The sequence below is a fragment of the Prorops nasuta genome, unplaced genomic scaffold (assembly GCF_024137725.1).
Source record: "Prorops nasuta isolate Cenicafe-Biocafe unplaced genomic scaffold, Cenicafe_Pnas_1.2 PNAS00004, whole genome shotgun sequence".
Classification (NCBI taxonomy): Eukaryota; Metazoa; Arthropoda; class Insecta; order Hymenoptera; family Bethylidae; genus Prorops; species Prorops nasuta.
This window is the reverse complement of record NW_027116801.1, coordinates 1,262,087-1,281,959: the sequence shown is the minus strand read 5'-3', so window position 1 is coordinate 1,281,959 and position 19,873 is coordinate 1,262,087. Positions and strand designations below refer to the sequence as shown.

The window sequence follows — 19,873 nt, the reverse complement described above, 5'->3', positions numbered from 1 at the left end:
GAGAGAGAGAGAGAGAGAGAGTGAGAGAGAGAGAGAGTTTTAAGCCGCAAGACTGAGAAGAAGCGCGGTGCCACGTTTCACCCAAAAATCTGATCCTTCCGGTCCAGATTTGAGGTCGACGGCCAGGACGATGGACGGACGATCCTGCAACCCACTTCTTCGAGGATAATAGTAACAGGGACACGCGTACAATCCTGAAAGAAAAACCCCACGGCTATAAATCCATGAGAGCAAAGAATGAACGTTCCTCTATTAAGAAATTACTGATCACCCTTGATTTTCTTTTTGGCTTGTTCGACAGGCTTGAAGTAAATTACTGGCATGGGTGTGATCAATTGCATGGGTGCTGGCTCTATCAGCATGGCACTTTTCATATTCCATCCAGCACCTTCGAGGAACGTCGAACGAACGTACACACCCTCCTGATAAAATTTCCAAAGTTTACGAAGATGAATGGAGAGCGTAAAGCTTATTATAATGTGTAAAGAAATATATATATGTATATAGTAGATTATACATAAAAGAATTGTACATAGCGAGAGTTACCTCGGGAGGCTCGTTAATGGTGGACTCGTCGATCGTAAAAACGGTAAACTGCCAGGATAAGGAGTCAATGGAGATGGTCCAGATCCTTGCGGATAGTTGGAGGACCGCCGTGAGGAAGGCAGTGGGGAAGGTGAAAGCGGCCAGCCAGAAGAGTATCGGCGGGTGAGTAGTTTCTGCCCAATTGGCGAAGTGCTCCACGCGGTTTATCAGGTCCCTCGTCCAAGTCCCGAGAAGTTTCATCGAGGGATACGCCGTCAGCCAAATTGAGGGCACACGACCTTCGTAAATGCACGTGAAGATCTCTTCCAATTGGGAGGACATCACTATCAAACCTTGAATCGCGTCTCGAAGGTTCAGCAGACCATCGCGAGTTTTAACGAGCAACGAGTTATATCGTTTGATTTCCTGAAGAAGCACAACCTCGAGGGGACCCTTCTGCCGTCCGATCAAGTTTACAGTTTTTTCGTAATCGATGTTCTCCGGGATCTTGGACAGCATGTCACCGGCCAGACGAAAGACTTTCTCCTCCTTGCTGACTCCCTTGCCACCATCCTCCTCGCACGCCTCCTGGACCTGAATGCTCATCAGAGTCTCGGACATTGACCTGGCTTCCGTAATCTGCGTGGCTATGTCCGCGTTCGGATGCTGCCCGAAGGCTTCTGGTCTGTCGGTGCTCGGCAACACCTCGATAAAGTCTCGGTATGATTCCAAGGAGCCGTCACGCGGCACGTAATAGGTCGGCAGCGATGACAAACGATAATAGGGCACCAGCAGAACTTGCTCCGTGAAATATTGCTGGACGTACGTCATCAGCAAACGGCGATCCCAGTCGTCGGTCACGTGACCGCCATAGCAAACACCTGCCACGAGATATTTCAGGGATTCCCACGGGGTGTCCTCGTACTCGTCCAGGTAGACCTGTAGCAAGTTCTCCGATACCTGCATGCGCCACGCGACAATTAGATCAAATTTTTCTCCGCTCTACTTTATCGCTGGAGAACGTCCGTCCGTATGCATAAAGGTTCCAAGTGGTCCCTACCTCGAAATCCGAGTCGTTGAAGCTGTAGGATACGTTCCAGCCCAGCTGCTGGAACTTTTTGCGTTCGAGGAGGATCGAATGGAAGAAGACTAGAGAGAAGAGTAGTTTTTTATATTTCGACTTGGAAGTGCACAAGTCGAATTGGGCCGGTGAGATGAGCCCGTAAAGTCTCTTCATGTTGGCCCTGAGTCCCTTTGGTGGTTCGGTTGTCATTTTTATTCCAGCCTGTAGAATCGATATTGGAAATTCCGCGGTGGGGCTCGAGCTCAGCCAAAGTCTGCAAAGGATTAGGGGAACGATTATGTTTATGTATATATACGTACGGGAAGACCCAGGTCAAAGACATAAAGTTTTAAAATGACTTTTCAATGTCTGCAGGTGGTATATATAGTCGAAACAAAGATTTTTATTTAATGGACACGATTTAATTTCTAAACCTTTCACGAGTTACGAGCTTTTCTTCTTAAAAACAAGATACTTCCGGTTTTGTCCTGGGCTTCCCTGTTCGCGACTGCAAATTCACGCAAGAGTATAATGACATACATACCTGAATTCAGGATGCAGAGTTTTGTTAGTGGCAAGATTGTCGACGATTTTGTCGAGTTTGGGCATCCAGCTGAGGGACAGATGACAATTTGCCAGAAAGACCCAAGCTCCGTCTTTGGCAGCGATTTCGATCATTCTATATTCAGGTAGGAAGAAAATTACGAGAAGAGGATGAACGTGTGTGATTTTATTTATAGGGTTATAATCGACGTGTATCAACCTCGTTGCTATCGGAGCCTGGCCTTGACCGAGGGACAAGGACATGAACCGCGAAGTCATGTTCTCGGTTTCGGCCAATTGCATCAGGGTGTTAACCGGATCTACTCCAGGCGACAGGACGAAGATCAGCGGCGTTTGCGCCACGGAATCGTCAAGGACGGCTTTGAGATTCAGCACCGGTGGCTCGACGAATCTCTGGCCGAGATTTCCTATGATAAATTTCGTGATGGAGAATGATATCCTATCCGGTCTGCAGCTGCGCACAAATAGCATCTTCTGGAACTCGTTACAGATCCCTTCCCAATCTCCGGCCAGTCGTTTATTTTCTGGCTCGGTGCTGATGTACCTGTAAAGGAGCATTTCGAATGCTTATTTGAGAAGTTAATCAAACCAATTGGATGGGTTACTGTAATGGATGGATGAAATAAGGAGGACTCGGACATAAAAGCTTTCGAGGCGAATCGATCAAGTTCATTGAATAAATTTGACTTCTTTATACGGGAGAATCAGCGCGAAATAGAAAGAGAGAGAGAGAGAGAGAGAGAGACTCACCAATTATGCCAATCTCGGATGAGTTGCTCGAAAGATGCCGTGGCACCGTGAAACCCAGGAAGCTTGTCTAGCTCGGTGATGTTATCCCAGGCTTCGTCAGTTAGCCACGTAGTCGGCTTATCCGGTTGATTTTCACGATCAAGCACGATACCTCCTCTTAGAAGAAAGGAGTACTCTGTTGCGTTTACTTTACCTTGCGCATCCAATATCTTAATGCACATGTGGAAGGAGAAGAGCAGCTTGTGATGCTCGAAAAGACCTCTGCACGTATTTCTGCCAAATAAAATTATTCTCTCAGGCAATTGCTCCGGTAAATTTGCTTAACGTTCTCTATGTGTACTTTACTTAAATGCATATATATACATGTGGGTGTATGTGTGTAATATACTATACACAGAGTGACCCAAATTCGTACATACCTTGCCCCTTCTTTGTACAAAATAATTTAGATTTTCTATTTATTAAAATACAGGTCACTCTGCTTATATATGATGATAAACAATAATAAGTTGATTCATGTTTTTAAAAATCACTTGTGCAACTCTATCGTATACCAGTGTAATTCTCTTTTTCGCAATCAGCAAAAATGTTTCAAATTTAATCTTGATTGCAGCAACAAATTTGCTATTTTTTAATTATCTTGAAACTATATATACATCATGTGTGTAATAATTAGCCTCATTATTGCGCAACACACTGTTCATAGACAGCTCTTAGGATGTAGTGGAACGAAGGATCGAAAGCTTGAGTTACCTGTAGAAGGCATAAGTGTGATAGTCGTTGAGATTATCAATTCTGTCGGAAAGCCTGGGACTCTTGTCACTCTTATCGATGGATATAATAAATAAAGCGATGTAAGCATCGAGAGAAAACTGATACATGGGATCGATGCGGCTCATGTCGTTCAGGACGAAGAAGAGAACGGCTGCTCTTGATGAGCAAGATCGATAGCCCCCCCTTGCATAGTCTATCTCTCTTTCAGTCTCTTCGGAAACTACCAGCGACTCCTCGATAGAGATTGATGTAGCTTTTGACGTCTGCAGGGTCTGCAGAAGGTCCACGTCGTCTAGGAGGGATCCTGTCGCGACGCTCAATAAACTAAAATTCGAGAGAAAAGGGTCAAAAATGAGTGATTTCGTGTGCATTATATTTGGTAATGGAAGAGAGAGAGAGAGAGAGAGAGAGGGGGGGAGAGTGTGGTAGTTCCCCAGGAGGATTATTGAGACTTGCTATAAAATTTTATCCTCCAGCTCCTTGAGAGTACGCTTGTTGGCTGCTATGGACACAACAAGGTTATCCTTTTGCTCCTCGAGCTGTGGCTTCTCTTTCCTGACCACGATTCCCAAGAGTTGCGCCTCGAGCCCTTCGAAAGGGAAGAGAGAGTGTTGAGTTGTGCGGCTCGCAGTCGAAAATAGAGAGCGAACAAGGGAACTGGCCAGCCATGAGCCAGCCAGTGGAGCTGAACTGAAATGGCTGCGGCACTGCCACGAGCAAGTAGTACGCTAAGACAATTAGTTACCCTGTTCCTTAATGGCGAAGTTGCATAATGTCGTTTTAGTAGATATCTCCGGAGTGTAATGGGGGTTCGGAAGTTTCGTCGTGATGAACAGTCGGAATTTGTCGTCGTACGTGATCAACCTGTCGTTGAAATTGATCATCACTTGGTCACCTGGGTCACGTTGAAAATTGTTAGTTTCGCTGCTTTGAAATTTTATCAGTGATACTTTTCCGTCCTCGATCACGTAGAAACACTTTGGCAAATGTTAATGGAACAAATATTTTCCCCACAGAGACATCATTTCTCTCCATCAATCCCCATTTTACAAAATCCCTGCGACCACTTAATTTCTCAAATTCTTTCTAGATTGGATTTCTCTCTTCTTCCGTACCCCTCCCCCCTCCTCCACCCTACTCATCCAACAAACTATCTTCATCAACCCACCAGCGGGCCTTCCCACCACCCCGTAGCCACTCCATTTTGCTTGATAAATCTTTATTTGGTTTACCTGATTTAACTAAAGCTTTCTGGAGTATCGAATTCATGACGGGATCGAGCGTTTCGCCAACATTTTCCAATAAAACTACACCTCCGAAGTGAATAGCGTGTTCCAGTACTCTCGTAAAGTCCGACTGGCCAAAATCAATCACGCTCAACGACTGGAATTAAAATCATCGTAAGATATTAATATTATTGATTCGAGCCCTCGGAGAGCTTCGCACTAATCGTCAAAGTGAATTAATGACAATCGTTACATTTTCAGCTTCCATGTTTTTGATCCATTTCACAGCCTGGCACTGGGGGTCGATAATGAGTGGCCATCTTCTAGCAGTGGTCACGATGATGCCATTCTCAGTGCTGAAGCCGTCCGATGGCAATCCCTGAATGTTCCATTCCCTGATATTGGTTGGATCTGCCAGGAATTCTTTAACGCTGAGATCGGGCATGGTGGGGAGCGTGGCAGCCTTTACCTTTTGAATTTTAATCATGGTCACTTATGGGAATCTCTCCATCACCCGTCCCGTGTGTGCGTCTGTGTGTGTGTGTGTGTGTGTGTATAACGAACGACGCGTCGCACACGTTAGTCCCTCGTTTTCAGGAGAGCGAGAATGAGGGAGAATGAAATATTTTAGAGAAGGATGTGGTGGACGGACGGACGGACGGAGATTTTTGTTGCTCCTACGTATTATTACATGGGTTATCGGCAAGTTTTATTCGAGCAAGAGAGTAGGGGGGCCGACGAAAAGTTGGAGAACGGTGGGACGGTAGCAGTTGTTGATAATGTAAGTCTTTGCTCTGGAGCGGAGTACTGGAGAAGTCGAGTAAAGCTGGTAAGAGGCGACGTTATACTCACTTCTTTCACCCAGATGTCGATCAGTTCTTGCCTGTAATTGGATACAAAAGGACCCAAATAAGAAACGAAGGCGGTGGATATGAGACAGTCCCCTATCAAGCAGTCGAAAAACTCTGCGAGAGACTCCACCGTTTCCTCCCATCTCACTCTTTCACCGGAGAGACCCTCCAGCAACATGGCTGCTCTTTCCAATTTTACTTTCAAAGATTCAGCCTGTGGCGAGTAAAAAGTACAAAGGCCATTAATTGATTAAATTGTGTTTGCACTGCTTGATTTTAACTCCTGATTCACATTTCATTTTCTTGTTTTCTTTCGAGCGAATCAAGGGAAGCAATCAAAGCTGCTACTCCCTGAAATTAATAGAGCCTATCGTGGTAGTATGGGTAAGGAAATATTAGATAAATGAAATTTATTTTAACGAGAGACTATCTCTCTCTCTCTCTCTCTTTCTCTCTCTCTCTCCTACTATTTCAGCTGGTTGAACGCGCGGCTGGCTGTATAAGGGAGGATACAAAAAAATAATCAATGCGAGGGAGAGAGAGAGAGAGAGAGATCGAGGGAAGAGAGCTTATGGCAGATATTTTCCATTTTCTTTTTATCTCTCGGCTTACGTTCTATCGTTATGCGAGTATCCTGGCAACATTGGCCATCGCCAAGCAAGCCCTTTTCTGTAATCTCGGGTCGGGCCGCGTTGCTAAGGTCTGAGAATAGCGCGTTTGTTCTACTTGCCAGTCTAATTAACTCATCCTTTTCCTTCATCTTCGTGTCGTACAATCGCTGCAAGCCCCGCAGTTCCTCGTTCAACTTTTGCAATTGCTGCATGGCCTCGTCCAGGGCAGCCTCCTTCTGCCTCAGCGAATCCAGGGCCAGCTCTAATTTCTCTCGCTTCGGTCTCACGATCCTGACACACCAAATTCATCCCTATCATTATACCCCACGCTTTCCCCAGCGAGAACAACCAACGAATTTCTTATCGTTCCAACGACTGCTAATTCCCAGACTCGCTTTACCTGAAGAGTTTCCCGTATTTCTCCATCGCAATGACCCACATGGCGAGAGACTTGGCAGCGATGGAAACCACCCCTACTTTTATGGGATCAAATTCAGGATTGGACGTATATTTCCCTATTGCTCTCAGAACGCGCTCCGTTATATGATCCTTGTCAAAGTCTCGGAGCTGGGCAGTATATATATATATAAAGGAAGAAACTTGAAAAGGTATTATAATAACAACAAGGAATAATAATAATAATAACAATAACAATAAATATTACAACACGCGCATCTCTTATATCGTATACGCTATAGTTGCATACGATGAAAAATCAACGTTGCCATTTGTTTGAGAAACTCAGTTTTGGAAGATTGCGCAGAAACTTACCGTATTAATGAAATTAACATCCCCGAGCTGCCTCTTGGATTCCGTCCAAGTTGGTTCAGAACCTTTTAGAATCATTACAGCTTCCATTACCATTTCAACTTTTGCCGGTGGATGAGCGAAAGATTTGATTTCAGCTAAATCCTTCTTGTTTAGCGCCTCCAGAGCTTTTAGAGCTTCGTTCAGCGCTGGCTCCACAGTTTCAAGATCGGCACGAGCAATTTTCTCCAGTTTCCTGCACTCCTTCTGCTCCTCGCCTATTTTCGATGACCTCGCGATCACCATTTTCTGGGTCTCATCAGCGTCTCTTCTTTGGTTCACTGGAACAATTTACCGATTCTTACGATTGTTTTTTTTTTGCAAAGAGCTACAGTGCGTTGGTATACCAATGTTTATCAAGAATTCATCGCACTCCCTCGTAGATTTGTCCACCTGCTGCTGCGTTATTTCCAGCTCCTCAGCCATCTCGTTCACCTTCACTTTGGTGTCGTCGATCTTGAAGAGACCGTTCCTCAGCTTATTGGCTTGATCCTTCAAGTTGTTCCGTTTCGTTTCCAGCATCCTTTCAATATTATTTTCATTATTATCTATGAGATTTGGCACTAATATTGTTGTTTATGATAATTGAATCTAGGCAATTTCCAACAACTCGATTTTTCTATATAATATTTATAATTTGAATCGAATCATCGCTCGCTTGATATTTGTGCATGTATCGACACAGCAGGTGTGACGGTTCAATGATCGTCTTACTCCTTGTAACTGGTGACCAGCTCGAGGAAATTCATGGAGGTAACGTAATAATGACGCTTCATCTCGACGGCCATTCGACGTGAGTAACGAGAGACCGTTTGGTGCATGAGAGCAAAGACAGAGGCCACTCCGTTGCGCATCGTGTCTTGCAGCGGTGCTGTCGGACCCTCCGCCGATGACTGACGTCGCTCTTGCAGCAAAACCTGACGAAAAATGGCGCTCGGTCGTTGGCAAAAGTCGAAAACAAAATGCATCGAATAAAAAGAAAGAAGGGATAAAAGATTCATTGAGAAAATCCAGAGAGAATAATCCTCCAGTGAAATTTCATGAATAAAGCGGCCTCGGCAAATAGAATGTGAGGGAAACAATGAATGGATAACGGCGTCTATTAAAATTACACTCGGAGAGAAAGAGGTTCCACGGGAAACTTATTTTCTCATGGAAATATCGCTTTAAGATATTCACTGTGGGACAAACTCTATATATATATATATATATATATACATACATATATATATATATCTAGCTATTCTCGGTGGATTTGTAAGAGACTGCAGTTTGGCGAATTTAAAGGGAGAAATTGGCAGGCGGCATAAATAATGGACGAGTGGAGGGAAGAGGGGAGAGGGTGGGGAGTGAAGAAATAAAGAAGAGGTTCGAGAAAGGTTGGAGGGAGGGAGGGAAGGAGGGAAAAGGAAGGAAGAGGAGTGGGACAGGGTTAAGAGAGGAGAGTAATCGGATTGGAGAAACGGCGCAGGGCCGCATAGATCTGAGAAATCGAATGGAACCTCTTTATTTTCACCGGTGATAGTGAGCGTCAGATTGAGATTCATGAGGAACTTGTTGCCAACTTCGAGAAGGGCTTCCTCTGGCCATTCCAGGAACCAATCGATGCTCGTGCAATTGATCAGAGCCGGGTACTGCCGCAGTCTGCTCCTGAAGGACTCACCGATCGGACTCATCACAAGGATCAGGTGGAGATTCGTACGCACGCGCTCGATCAGGAACTCGTGGATCGCCTCGGTACTTGGCAATCTTCCAGTTTTCTTCAGATCGTTCGACAGCCGATTCTTAATCTGTCGAATTATCAGAGTTGTCCATTACCAAATGATCGTGGGAATTTGCAATTTGTCATTTTTGCACAATTCTTTCAATAATAAAATTATGATAAAATCACTGTCGAGTGCACGGTAAATAGTTTTTTTTTTAAATTATAATAATTGTACGATGTTGTTATTTTGCGTAAGTTTTTACGGTACGGATTACGCATGCGTTAACACGTGCTCTGGATTACGAGGAACCGATCAGCAGGATCAGTTGTAGATTCAAAGAAACGCACATCCCCGATTGAGAACTCTTAGATCGACCAGGTAACTGGCAATCCGCCAGTTTTTCTCGGATCGTTTGATAAACGATTCTCAATTATCAAAATAATCCTGTCCATCCAGCTCGAGATGCCAGGGGAAATTTTCAATTTGTAACTTACGTCAGTGAGCATTGGAACAACAAAGTGAAACAAAATGATTAATGAGGAGATAACGCGTGTAATAACACGTGTTCTACTATAAGCTCCTGAGCATACATGACATCGCTAAAGAATTGGACAGCCGCACTGGCCAATTTAACATTCTACCTCCGCATAATTTAGCTATAGCGACCGACTTAACCGCAGCATGTCAAATCCAGATTTAGACAGTAGGTAAACTTTAATTAATACGAGTGTCGCAAACACGCATTCTGATTTACGCCTTCCAATTTCCCATCGTGTTTATATACGGATTTCAGCGCACTTTGTTTAAAAGTTAATTGTGATTTTCTCTAATTGCTCTTGTTCGTTAACAATTTCTTGTTTGACGAAGAAATTTTCGCAGGCTGTTGCAAACTTTCCCTCGAGCAAGCAGCATGAATTTTCCGTGTTAACGGCGCGACACTCACGTTCTCCATCTCGTCGTTCTTGTAGAGATTAGCCACCTCCCCGGTGCTCAGAATATTATTGACGATCTCGAGAAACTGCTCCTCGACCACTTGACCGTCGCTGAGGAGGAAACTGGTTGGCTTGTAATCCACTCCTGCCATGTTGTACAGAGCCTTAATGTCTTCGCGGAATTCCCCGATGCCGTATCGTTTTGTCACCGAGATCTGGTAAGTGCTTTGCTCGCACATGTAAACGGCGAACCGAGCGATGGATTTTCTTCCATTTCCACCGGTGCCCATGAGTAACAAGTTACCTCGTGGCTGTGTTCGATATAAGATTATACCAAAGAGATAAAAATAATGGTTAGTACAACATTTTTAATTCTTTATTGCAGATGGGATTTTCGAAAAGGGTGGTAAAAAAAGAGGGTGAGATAACCTGAGAAATGACGCGAGCTATTCTGCAAATGTGTTCAATGGCATCGCGGAAAAATATCAAATCAAGATGGATCACCCCAGGAATGGCGTTAAACTCGCTGACTTGATCCTCCATGTAATCTCTTATCGCTGCAATATCTTTAAGATCTTCGTAAATGTCCCAGGCGTTCAGAAAGCTACCTGTATAGTTATGATTATTATTAGTAGTTTTAGGGAGAGGAACATGGCCGAGCAAATTCTAGTCGATTAATCTTTTACCAAATATTGGGCATCTCTTCTCCGGGCATAAATTATTGAAGGTCGAGTCAAAGTGTTTCCCCAGCTCGTCGTTGAGATGAGTTAAGAACCATTCTCTGTCCCTGAAAAAAGACGATAACGATAAAAGTCTATAGCGTGACCTGATATATCGACGTAGCTTCGACGTCAAAGTGAAAAAACTTTACCTCTCATCGACGAGACGATCGCAGAAAACTCGAAAAGTTTCGTGAATCCAGAGACGTAAGAATGTCGGTTTCGAGTAATGGTAATCCTTGTGACTTCTGAGTAAACCTTGAAAGACCTAGAAAGGGCGTTATCGGCAACTCGATATAGCATGTACAGGGTGTTTCAATTGGTGTGGATCACCCGCCCTCTCCTCTTAAAATATAGAACATTCATTTTTTTGAGATTTTCAAAAATGGTATTGTAATTTTGTCGAACGTTCCCTTTCATGCGTGGCAGTAATCTCAACTTTCTGTTGAGACCGGAATTATAGTATTCGTAGTGAAAGTCTATTTTTTTCCTTAAATGCAATTCCCTGTTTGTTTTATTTTATTATTGTAGCTCGTCTCAAGGCCTTTACAAACAATCTTTTTCAGTTTTTCATTTCAACTACCAGTAACATTTTTCAAAATCCTAAAAAAGAAAGTCTTCTGCACTTTAAAGGAGGTTGAGGAGTGGTCTGAAACATCCTGTGTATATATATATATATATAATATGAGAATAGGGGAAGGTTATTATATTATACGGTAATTGAGAGGTTTTTGCGAAAGAAGATCGAGTCTGTATAATGTTGTGCTTAAAAACAGACCTTGGAAATGTCACGTAGATTGAACAAGTAGTGCATCTTGGCTGGTGTTGGTAGTAACTTGAGGACGACGGCATTGTATAAATCGATAGTGCAAACTGTTATTTCGCTCACTGTAAAAGATGAGGAATATTAATCCATCCGGCATGTTATTGTTTTCTTTAAGATTATGCATATAGATGACAATTCTGATGGCTCGCGCGCGCGTTCCGCTCCGGCTCTTACCTACCCAATCCCTTTACCTCCGGATGAAACTCGGAAACTTGTTGGCTCAGCATGCTGGAATATATTCTAAATATTTGCTTCTCCGCGGGTAGCGTCATGTTAATAAGATTGAACTTTGTGAGCAGTCGATTGGTAATGGTGTTTCTTCCCCCACCCGGTGGTCCCATTGCTGCCATAAGCTGCATTTTTTGCACTTGCAGCCGAGACTGTTTCTGACGATCGTACCTGACGCAATCACCTTATTAGAGGTTCCTCGAATCTCGAGAGGATTGGTAAAACTGGCGAGAGAGAAGAATAGCTATATAGCAGCGTTATTACCAGAATCCATAGCCCAGCCACTGACGTATCAATTCTAGCGGAGGTTGGGATCCATACGTGTCCTTCATTGGCATATTGAAATCATCCAGAAAAGTTACCATCTTCTTCCCACCAAATGGAATATAAATCCCTTTCGTTCGTTTCTCCAGTCTGCTCTCTATTGCAGTCTGAGAGGAAAATTTCTTTCGTTCTTAAAAAAGGAAAGAACCAACGGTTTATATCAAAGACTGTAATTACCTGGACGTTCAAGGACGTAGTCTGTGCGGACGTATTGATCGTTAAAACGGAATATTTCGTGTGATCCAGCTCGCGCAGGACGGATTGAGCCGTCGATGTCTTTCCCGTGCCTACAGGCCCGACCAATAATACCGGGTGTCCCTTTTCCAACAGCGCCCTCACGATGTACTCGTATCGAACCGTATCGACAGTGGGCACCGTGATCTTGTAAAATGGAATTCTACCGGAGACATAAAAGAGTGGCATTTTGTCAGTTTGCTCCTCGTACATACCAGTTCTCTACGGAAATTTAACCATCACCCCCCCTCCCCTCCCCTCCCCACCCCTTTAATGTTACTTTCACGCTCGACACGCTCGAGAGTGACGCAAGTGGCGAGTGAATTTCAAGATCCATTTAAATCAATGAAAAAGATATGAGGAGAGGTGCGAGGCTTCTTACCCAGACTGGAATCTCCAGGAATGGGATAATCTCTCCTCCCAAGAGACGAAGTTACGTTGCCGTACGTCTACGTAATATTCGTAAACCGTGTCCCGTAAGGGAAACGAACCCTCCACTTCCCTCATGAAATTATCCACCTTTTCACGACCCTCTTCGTTAACTGGCGAACAGAGTGACCATATCATGCTGCAACACGAATCACGGTACATTCCACGTTTTTTCTACATGGTCATCGGATTTTTACACGAAATTTCACAGTGGTTATAATATTTATTCTCATAAGCTGTGGCTACAGCCGAGTAATCGTACCTAGACAAAAAAATAATGTATAGCAAGGAGTTTTCTATTCATCCAAAGAGACTCTACAATTGTTTTTCGAGAGAAAGAGCTCTGATGCGATGCTGAGCGATTTAGAAAAGCTGTAATTATTGGATAATGTTTCACAGCTATTTTTCTCCAATCATCTTTTTGTCCAACTGTTCAAGTATACGTAATAACGGTGGAAGTGATTCTCGTACCAGAAAATGAACCAGATTCTACAAATGGTGGAATAAGCGTCCCTATCATCCTCTAATTGCACAGCATTTTCAGGCGTCGCGAGCACTTCCAGCAGCTTACAGAGTGACTGAACTGCGTGAAGCTCGGAAACTGGGACTGGTTCTTCGCATTTGTAACGCGTGAAAGTTAAGGTGTTGTCGACGTTGCGACTAAATAGCTCGTTCATCTGAATAAAGGTTTATTATGTGAAAGTTGATCGATATTGAATGTAGAATGCAGAATGCAGCGGGATAGGACCGGTTGATTAGATCGTCCGTCCATGTATATATTGGAGAGGACAAAGTCGATTGGGAGAGAGAAACGATCGAAGAGCTATTTGATTTCCTCGAGTGCGAAAAAGTTGCATCGAGTGGTATTAGCAATACTGAAGAGATTAAGGGGATCACCTCTTCTACGAATTCCGGAGTCTTTTTATATTTTAACAGCCATGAATTTACATGTGGCCGCCAGCCCAGATCTTTGTAGTCGTTGTAAACCATTCCAGCTCTGGAAACCGTAGCAGGTGACGCCACAGCCAAATCCTCTACTTCGAATAACAAAGACACCTGCTCCGGTAGCGTGATTCGTTCGTTGTTTATTAACGTCAAGATCTGTGTAAAAAAACATCACAATTTATTGACAAACGATATAGGATCATTGCAACGAGAGAGAGAGAGAGAGAGAGAGAAAGAGGGAGGGAGCTATATAAATATAAGGGTCCAAACTTTGTTATCGTCCATAACACTGTTCATGTTCTCGATCCAAACGGCGTCAACGGGTCCATCGAACAAAATCCACTTTTCCTCGGGACCGGGATCTGCAGTGAATTTTTTTCTCTTATTTTCCGGCTATTTTTTTGTTGTCGGGAGACCATCAGGTCGGGCCAGACTTTCGGGATAAATGAAGAGGAGGCGAATGGGGGCAATGTGTCAAGTTTTACCGGCGCAGGTTTTTCGCATGATCGACGATAAAACGCCATCGAGCCATTCTCCCGTTGAAAGATTATATTCCCCGTACAGTTCGCCGAGACTCAACGCCTTGGGATTTATCGGGTACACGTGAACGACGTTGAAACCAGTCTTGCCATCGTTTCTCATCCTTGTCATGGTTCCCTGCAGGATACGCCACGTGGTCGTTTTCGCGGTGTTGGACTCTCCCAGAATCATCGTCGAGTGTCTCGATGATTTAGTCTCGTACAGCTCGATCACTTTTGTGAAGATCAACGGCACTGGCTGGAAAAAACAGAGGAGGGGAAAGAAAAAGAAAATTGCTGCTCCGATCTGTCCTAAGCGTGCATCGATTTCAGCGTTCTCCACCTGCAAACCTATGCTTCTAATCTCCTGCTTGATGTAGGAACGCATCTCGTCGTAATCGACTGTTGGGGCTTCGACGTTGGGGAACAAATCGTTGGTGATGCCGACGAACAGTGGCAGATCTTCCGCTGTTAATTTTGCAATGTTCATGTCCTTCATTGCCAAGAGTATCACCTGTAAAAATATTTATGTTATACCGAGTTTTTTTTATTTAATATTGAAATATATAGGATTTTAATTATTTGTGACTGTAGCACATTTTCCATCATCGCGTTTAATGTCATTTCAAGATTTGTTAATTTCCTACACTCTTATAGAGAGCAATGACCTTATAAAAGCATTGTTCGATAGTATAATTGAATTTTGGTCGATACCTCTTCGTCCGGTAAATTTGGATAGAGACGTTTTTTCTTGCCAGCGTATCTGGTGAGGGTCACTATACCCCGAAGACCAAAATCGTAATGAAATTGCTTGCTGAGTTGTTGCTGGGCAAGGCTGTAGAGGGTGAAAACCTGAAAAAAAAAGAGGATTTGATTAAAATCTTGCTTGATGAAGGTGATTATGACGAGAAATCTTGTACCTTTTTCGCAAGAATCCTCGTATCGGAGAAGCCCTCGCCAAAGAGACTGATCTCAGCTATCATGCTACTGTCAGGAACCATCATTGAAATAGGTCGAAACATGGATTTGAGATTATCCGGTAATTCGGTTCGTCCTGCGTATCCAGGATTCATGGTAATGAAGAGACCAACGGTGGAGACCAGAGCAATTTCGGTGCCCTCGAAAACAAATCGTTTCAACTTTTGCGAGAGGGCAGTGAAGATTGACAAAATTTGTTGCGCTACGACCGACAGTACTTCCACGTTGATCCTAAATTGTTTTATCGTTATCTCTCGATAGAAGCTTAAACTTAAATTAAGAACGATATAAAGAGAATAAGAAAAAAACCTATTAAATTCATCAAAGCATCCCCAAGCTCCAGTCTGAGCCAGGCCAGAAAATAATCTGCCCATGCTCTTGTAGTCAAGGCCTTCCGAACAATTTTGCACAATGACATTGAATCCCAGTGCTTTACCAAGATCCTTTACAGTTTCTGTTTTGCCAGTCCCAGCGGGACCCTTGGGGCTACCACCTCGGTAAAGATGAAGAGCCGTTGTTAACGTGATGTAGCACCTGTTCAAAATAACTACATGGGCTCTTTCATTAAATTTCACACATTTATCCAGAATTAATTAACGGTTAAAGGGGCCTCTAAAAAGACTTATCCTGAGGCATGAGAAGCTCGCACGAAGCAAATTTAGCACGCATAATACTCGCCAAAGGCGTATCGTACATGCTGCTATGCAATTATATATTGTTTTGCGAAATATATGCGTCAACTGGTGCGAAGCTAAATTGCTCACGCGTCACACTAAGAACTTGCCACGATTCTACTGTCAAGGCACGTTTAATGAAGTTGCACGAGTCTTGAGCATTAATTGTTATCAAGATTGTTATTAAGGGAATACTCGATGACAAATTAATCATTCTCGATACCTGTCTGTAAGAGGAGTTATTACGAGTCTTCCAGAGTTTCCCAAATATTCATAGCCGTAAATGAAGGAGGTGTTGGTTTGCTTGATCGTGCAATTATCGATATCCTTGTCCCAATAAAATCTCAATTGCGATAGCCATTCGAAAGCTGTCACGTCTCTGCAGTCTAAACAACGAATCGATCCCCAATCATTTTTTATCTCATAGATGTATAGTTAAAACCTATATATATATATATAACGTAAAGATTAGGATTTACTTGTCTGGTACATTCTCTCGATGACGTCTCTCGCATGAATCTCGATTACCACGATAGACTTGAACTTTAATCTTTGCAAAGTAGCAAGGTCTCCCTGAATTGCAGTCGAATAAGCTGCCAAAGCTTGGTTTTGTTTCTTTCGCAATTTTCTCAGAGGTTTCTTCGAGCTTGCCAATCTTTTTGAGCAAGCGTAAGAGCCAAGATAATTTGTAGTATAATTAATTAATTGAGTTTAGGAATGCAAGTAATTGTTTTGATATTAAGAAAGTGAAAAGGGTAGAAAGGGTAGTGGTAGTGGTAGTATTAGTAGTAAAAGGGATGAGTGAGAGAGAATGGAGGGAGAAGGACGAGGCAACTCTAATAAGAGGAATTTTGCATATTCTACCCCGTCGCCACCCAGCAACGCCACCCCAGGACGGTGCACCCATCTCCTCGTTTGCATATACTAGCCGTACTACGAATAATTTAACCTACACCATCCGGGCATTCACCCACCGAATAAAATCTCTCCGTCCCTGGACCTCTAACGCTGGTCCATCTACTCTCTCTCTCTCTCTCTCTCTCACTTCCCTCACCAAACCAAACTCCCCTCCCCCCTTCTCCACTCTATACGTTGCTGGCAGAGTCTCGAAAGAGGATATTCCTACCAGTACATACACTTTGCTAACTCCTCGCTTGAATCCTTTTCGCGTGCCTGTTACGATACTGGCACAAATCGCTCTCTTTATTTTCATAATTCAACATTGTGTCATTTCATGATTTTCCCGCTGAAATGATCAATTCGACCAAAAATTGACTTCACGCATACTCAAAAGCATATTTCTATTGAGCCTTTTATAGGCGACTATTATTTTCATAATATACACCAATGACACTTTCGACTGCATTAAAATCTTTCCTTTGCATAGTTTCCGAGGCACGCATTACCAAAATTTAATTATGCTCCCGTAATAAATATTCTGCTCTGGCCGCGTTGTACTCTTTTAAAAGGGAGTATACCAGGGGGGGGGGGGGGAGGGATGCGGAGAAGCACATTGGTGTGGCCACAGGCGAATCGAGGATGGTTCAAGCGAACCAGCGGAGCAATGCAGCATCGCTAAATTTTCGAGAAAGGTAAAACTCACTTGCAGTGCAGGAGGGTTCGTGTGCAGTCGTTGGTCCACTGGATTTGAGTGGACGTAATTCCTGGCTGGCTCGGCCACTCTTTCACCCACCTGTCGCGTTTTAGCAGCATTTTTCGCAACGCTAACCGGCACTGCTTCAACACCTCGCGCAGGCACTGCCTCATCGCTGATTCTGCAATTGCGACACAGTTTTTTTTTCAGCCCTCGTCCTGCATTGACCGGTTGGTTCATTCGACTCGGGCTTTTCCGAGGGGGGGGGGGGGGGGGGACCAAACGAGGAAGCGACGCGCCAGCAGCTTCGTTTGGTCATTGCAGAGCCGAGCACACCTGGCCACACCTCGCTTTTCCATAAACTGCACGAGGGATTCATGCACTCACCAATCTCCAGCAACCAACCCTCCACCTGACCCTCCAGCTGCACGGGCCTCAGGAACTCGATGTACTCCCCGTCCCCCGACATCATCCCCAATGCCAAGGACTTCCCGGTCACTGACTGTAATCAAAAATCCACTTGCTCTCTCAATTTCCCTCCTACTGCACGGTGTTCCTAGCTTTTCCTACGCTTTTTCATCTCGTCCTCCCCCCTCCCCCTGAAACCTTCTCCCCAACCTACTCCTCTTTCCTTCTTTTTTTTTCAGTGTTGGAAAACTCTGGAAAGGCTCATTAACATGGTAATGCCATTAATGCTACCGAGCTGAAACTATTTACAGAATGAAGTCTGACTGCCAAAGTGGACCAATTGCTTTCGCAGAATTTTCTCCCTCTCTCTCTTACCGAGTAGTCGGAGGTATTTGGAAAATGACTATGGAGACTAAATTTACAGGAAGAATGCTTGGGTGTATACGTGCACGTACCTTTTCCAATTTGAGAATTTTGATGTACTCGAAAAGTTTCTTCACGTGAGGTTGTATGAGATCAGGCCTCTTGGAGTTGGCCAGAATCTCTAGTAAATCGTCGTTGGAAATGAAGTAGAACCTTGGAAACACGTGTCGTTTAGTCTCCAAGTATTGCTCGAGCGAGCGTTGAATGCTCTCTAATATGGTATAGAGTTTGTTCAAAGTGTCCAGTAAATCGGCTGAAAATTTGTAATTTATAGGAATATTATTTCCTTTTGGGGAGAAGGCTTAGTCATGACGATCGTTACGTGGCTCGAGGGTGGCCGATAAAATTAAACAGTTTTCGGCCATTTTCGATGTAATTTCTATCCATTTGGTTGTCATTTTATCGAATTCGTCGGTCTCCCTGGGTAGCTGCCTTCTAATATCTTCAGCCGTGAAAATGTTGTCCATATAAACGTAGTCTCTTTGAACTATCAACACCATTTCGAGAGTTTCTCCAATCGTTGATAAAGTATGCTCCCAGTAATCGACTTCCTTCGTGAAAGGTTCGACGAACCTGCAAAGAGCAACTTTTAAGCTCAGCTTTAATTACGAACATTGCAAAAGCTTGTAAGGTTGTAATAGAGAGGAGAAGCTGCAGGAGGAAGTTTCAATAACGTTTACGTGTTATTACGTTTGCTATTTTGCGAAAGGTAATAATTGACGAGGGTCATTTCACCTTGTCGATTTCATGGCTGACAACTGTACCAAGTGATCGTCCAAGTTTTGCATTATATCGTCCACCGAGTTTAATCGATAAATCGACTTCTCCTTGTACGGGCTCATCTCCAAACTAGTCTTCTGCCATATACTTATAATGTTCTTGAGATTCTGCAAAAATATTTTCATAAAAATTTACTAGAAATTCTATATATAGCACAGCGCTCGTATACATGAATAGAAAATATACGAACATTTTCTATGGAAAGTTCCATAGTGGCTGCATTGGAAATTTCGTTTATCTGGTCCGCGAAAGTTTGCATTTCCATTTTCATGATTGCATTTAAGGTGAACTCTTCAGAAGTTTCATCGAAATCCTTGTTGACAGTCTCCTTCACCCTCGTCCAGTGACGATTTCTCATCGCAGGATTTTTCAGGGCAGTTATTAGCGGCAGAGTGCGTCTGAATTTATCCACTCGCAATCTGGATCGATCGAATCGACGACGATACAAATTACGGCCAGCGGAGGATTTGTCGAATTTTAGAAGGATACGCGCAGCAACAGCAGCTTCGCTGTTGGTAAATATCGGCAAAAATAGGATTGATGGAATTCGATAAAAACCTAGTGGCTTCTAAAATCTCCCAGTTTTTCTCCTTAAGCTCTTTGCAGAGTCTAGTGAGTTTTCGAAAGAGAACGTTCGCAGTGGCATCCATTTCTTCCATTTCTATGGTCCAAAAGTTTGATATCTTGTAACGTTCCCACGCTTCGTCCCATTCTCTCGTAAGTTGCCACACAAGCTCGATGGCAGTAAAGTCCTTGAAGAAAAGGATAATGGCTTTATACTTATAGCAGTAATTGTTCAATTTTTCGACCAATCAATTAACTCTTCTTCCAAGACATCCTTATATACCTTTTCCAGTCTCGAGAGTTCTAGGGAGTCGGGTTGGCTGATTCCAAACACATTCAATTGCGATATCAATTTCTTCTCTCGTTTCCTCAGGGTCTCCATTTCGTGTCGGAAAAACATTAGCCAAGTCAGGGCGTCTA

General features: G+C 43.6%; 1 protein-coding gene across 1 annotated transcript; it reads right to left on the bottom strand.

Annotated features, from left to right (window-relative positions):
- Window positions 1–39: 39 nt before the first annotated feature.
- On the bottom strand, window positions 40–19,845 carry kl-2 (dynein heavy chain 2, axonemal kl-2). Its single transcript, XM_066725054.1, has 46 exons — window positions 19,737–19,845; window positions 19,448–19,641; window positions 19,080–19,308; window positions 18,845–18,996; window positions 18,432–18,682; window positions 18,132–18,362; window positions 17,666–17,776; window positions 17,288–17,459; window positions 16,164–16,339; window positions 15,908–16,070; window positions 15,320–15,544; window positions 14,953–15,241; window positions 14,747–14,884; window positions 14,376–14,546; window positions 14,000–14,291; window positions 13,785–13,876; window positions 13,467–13,670; window positions 13,041–13,246; window positions 12,523–12,708; window positions 12,084–12,303; window positions 11,847–12,013; window positions 11,529–11,753; window positions 11,307–11,412; window positions 10,681–10,796; window positions 10,496–10,596; window positions 10,239–10,417; window positions 9,821–10,120; window positions 8,688–8,961; window positions 7,886–8,042; window positions 7,519–7,694; window positions 7,136–7,452; window positions 6,765–6,931; window positions 6,484–6,655; window positions 5,755–5,967; window positions 5,156–5,371; window positions 4,909–5,059; window positions 4,422–4,571; window positions 4,133–4,265; window positions 3,656–4,000; window positions 2,903–3,175; window positions 2,352–2,696; window positions 2,133–2,267; window positions 1,586–1,862; window positions 547–1,485; window positions 272–422; window positions 40–194 (listed from the first exon to the last, which is right to left on the bottom strand). The coding sequence occupies exons 1-46, from the start codon at window positions 19,833–19,835 to the stop codon at window positions 40–42; spliced, it is 9,741 nt and encodes a 3,246-aa protein (XP_066581151.1). The 5' UTR covers window positions 19,836–19,845.
- Window positions 19,846–19,873: the final 28 nt, after the last annotated feature.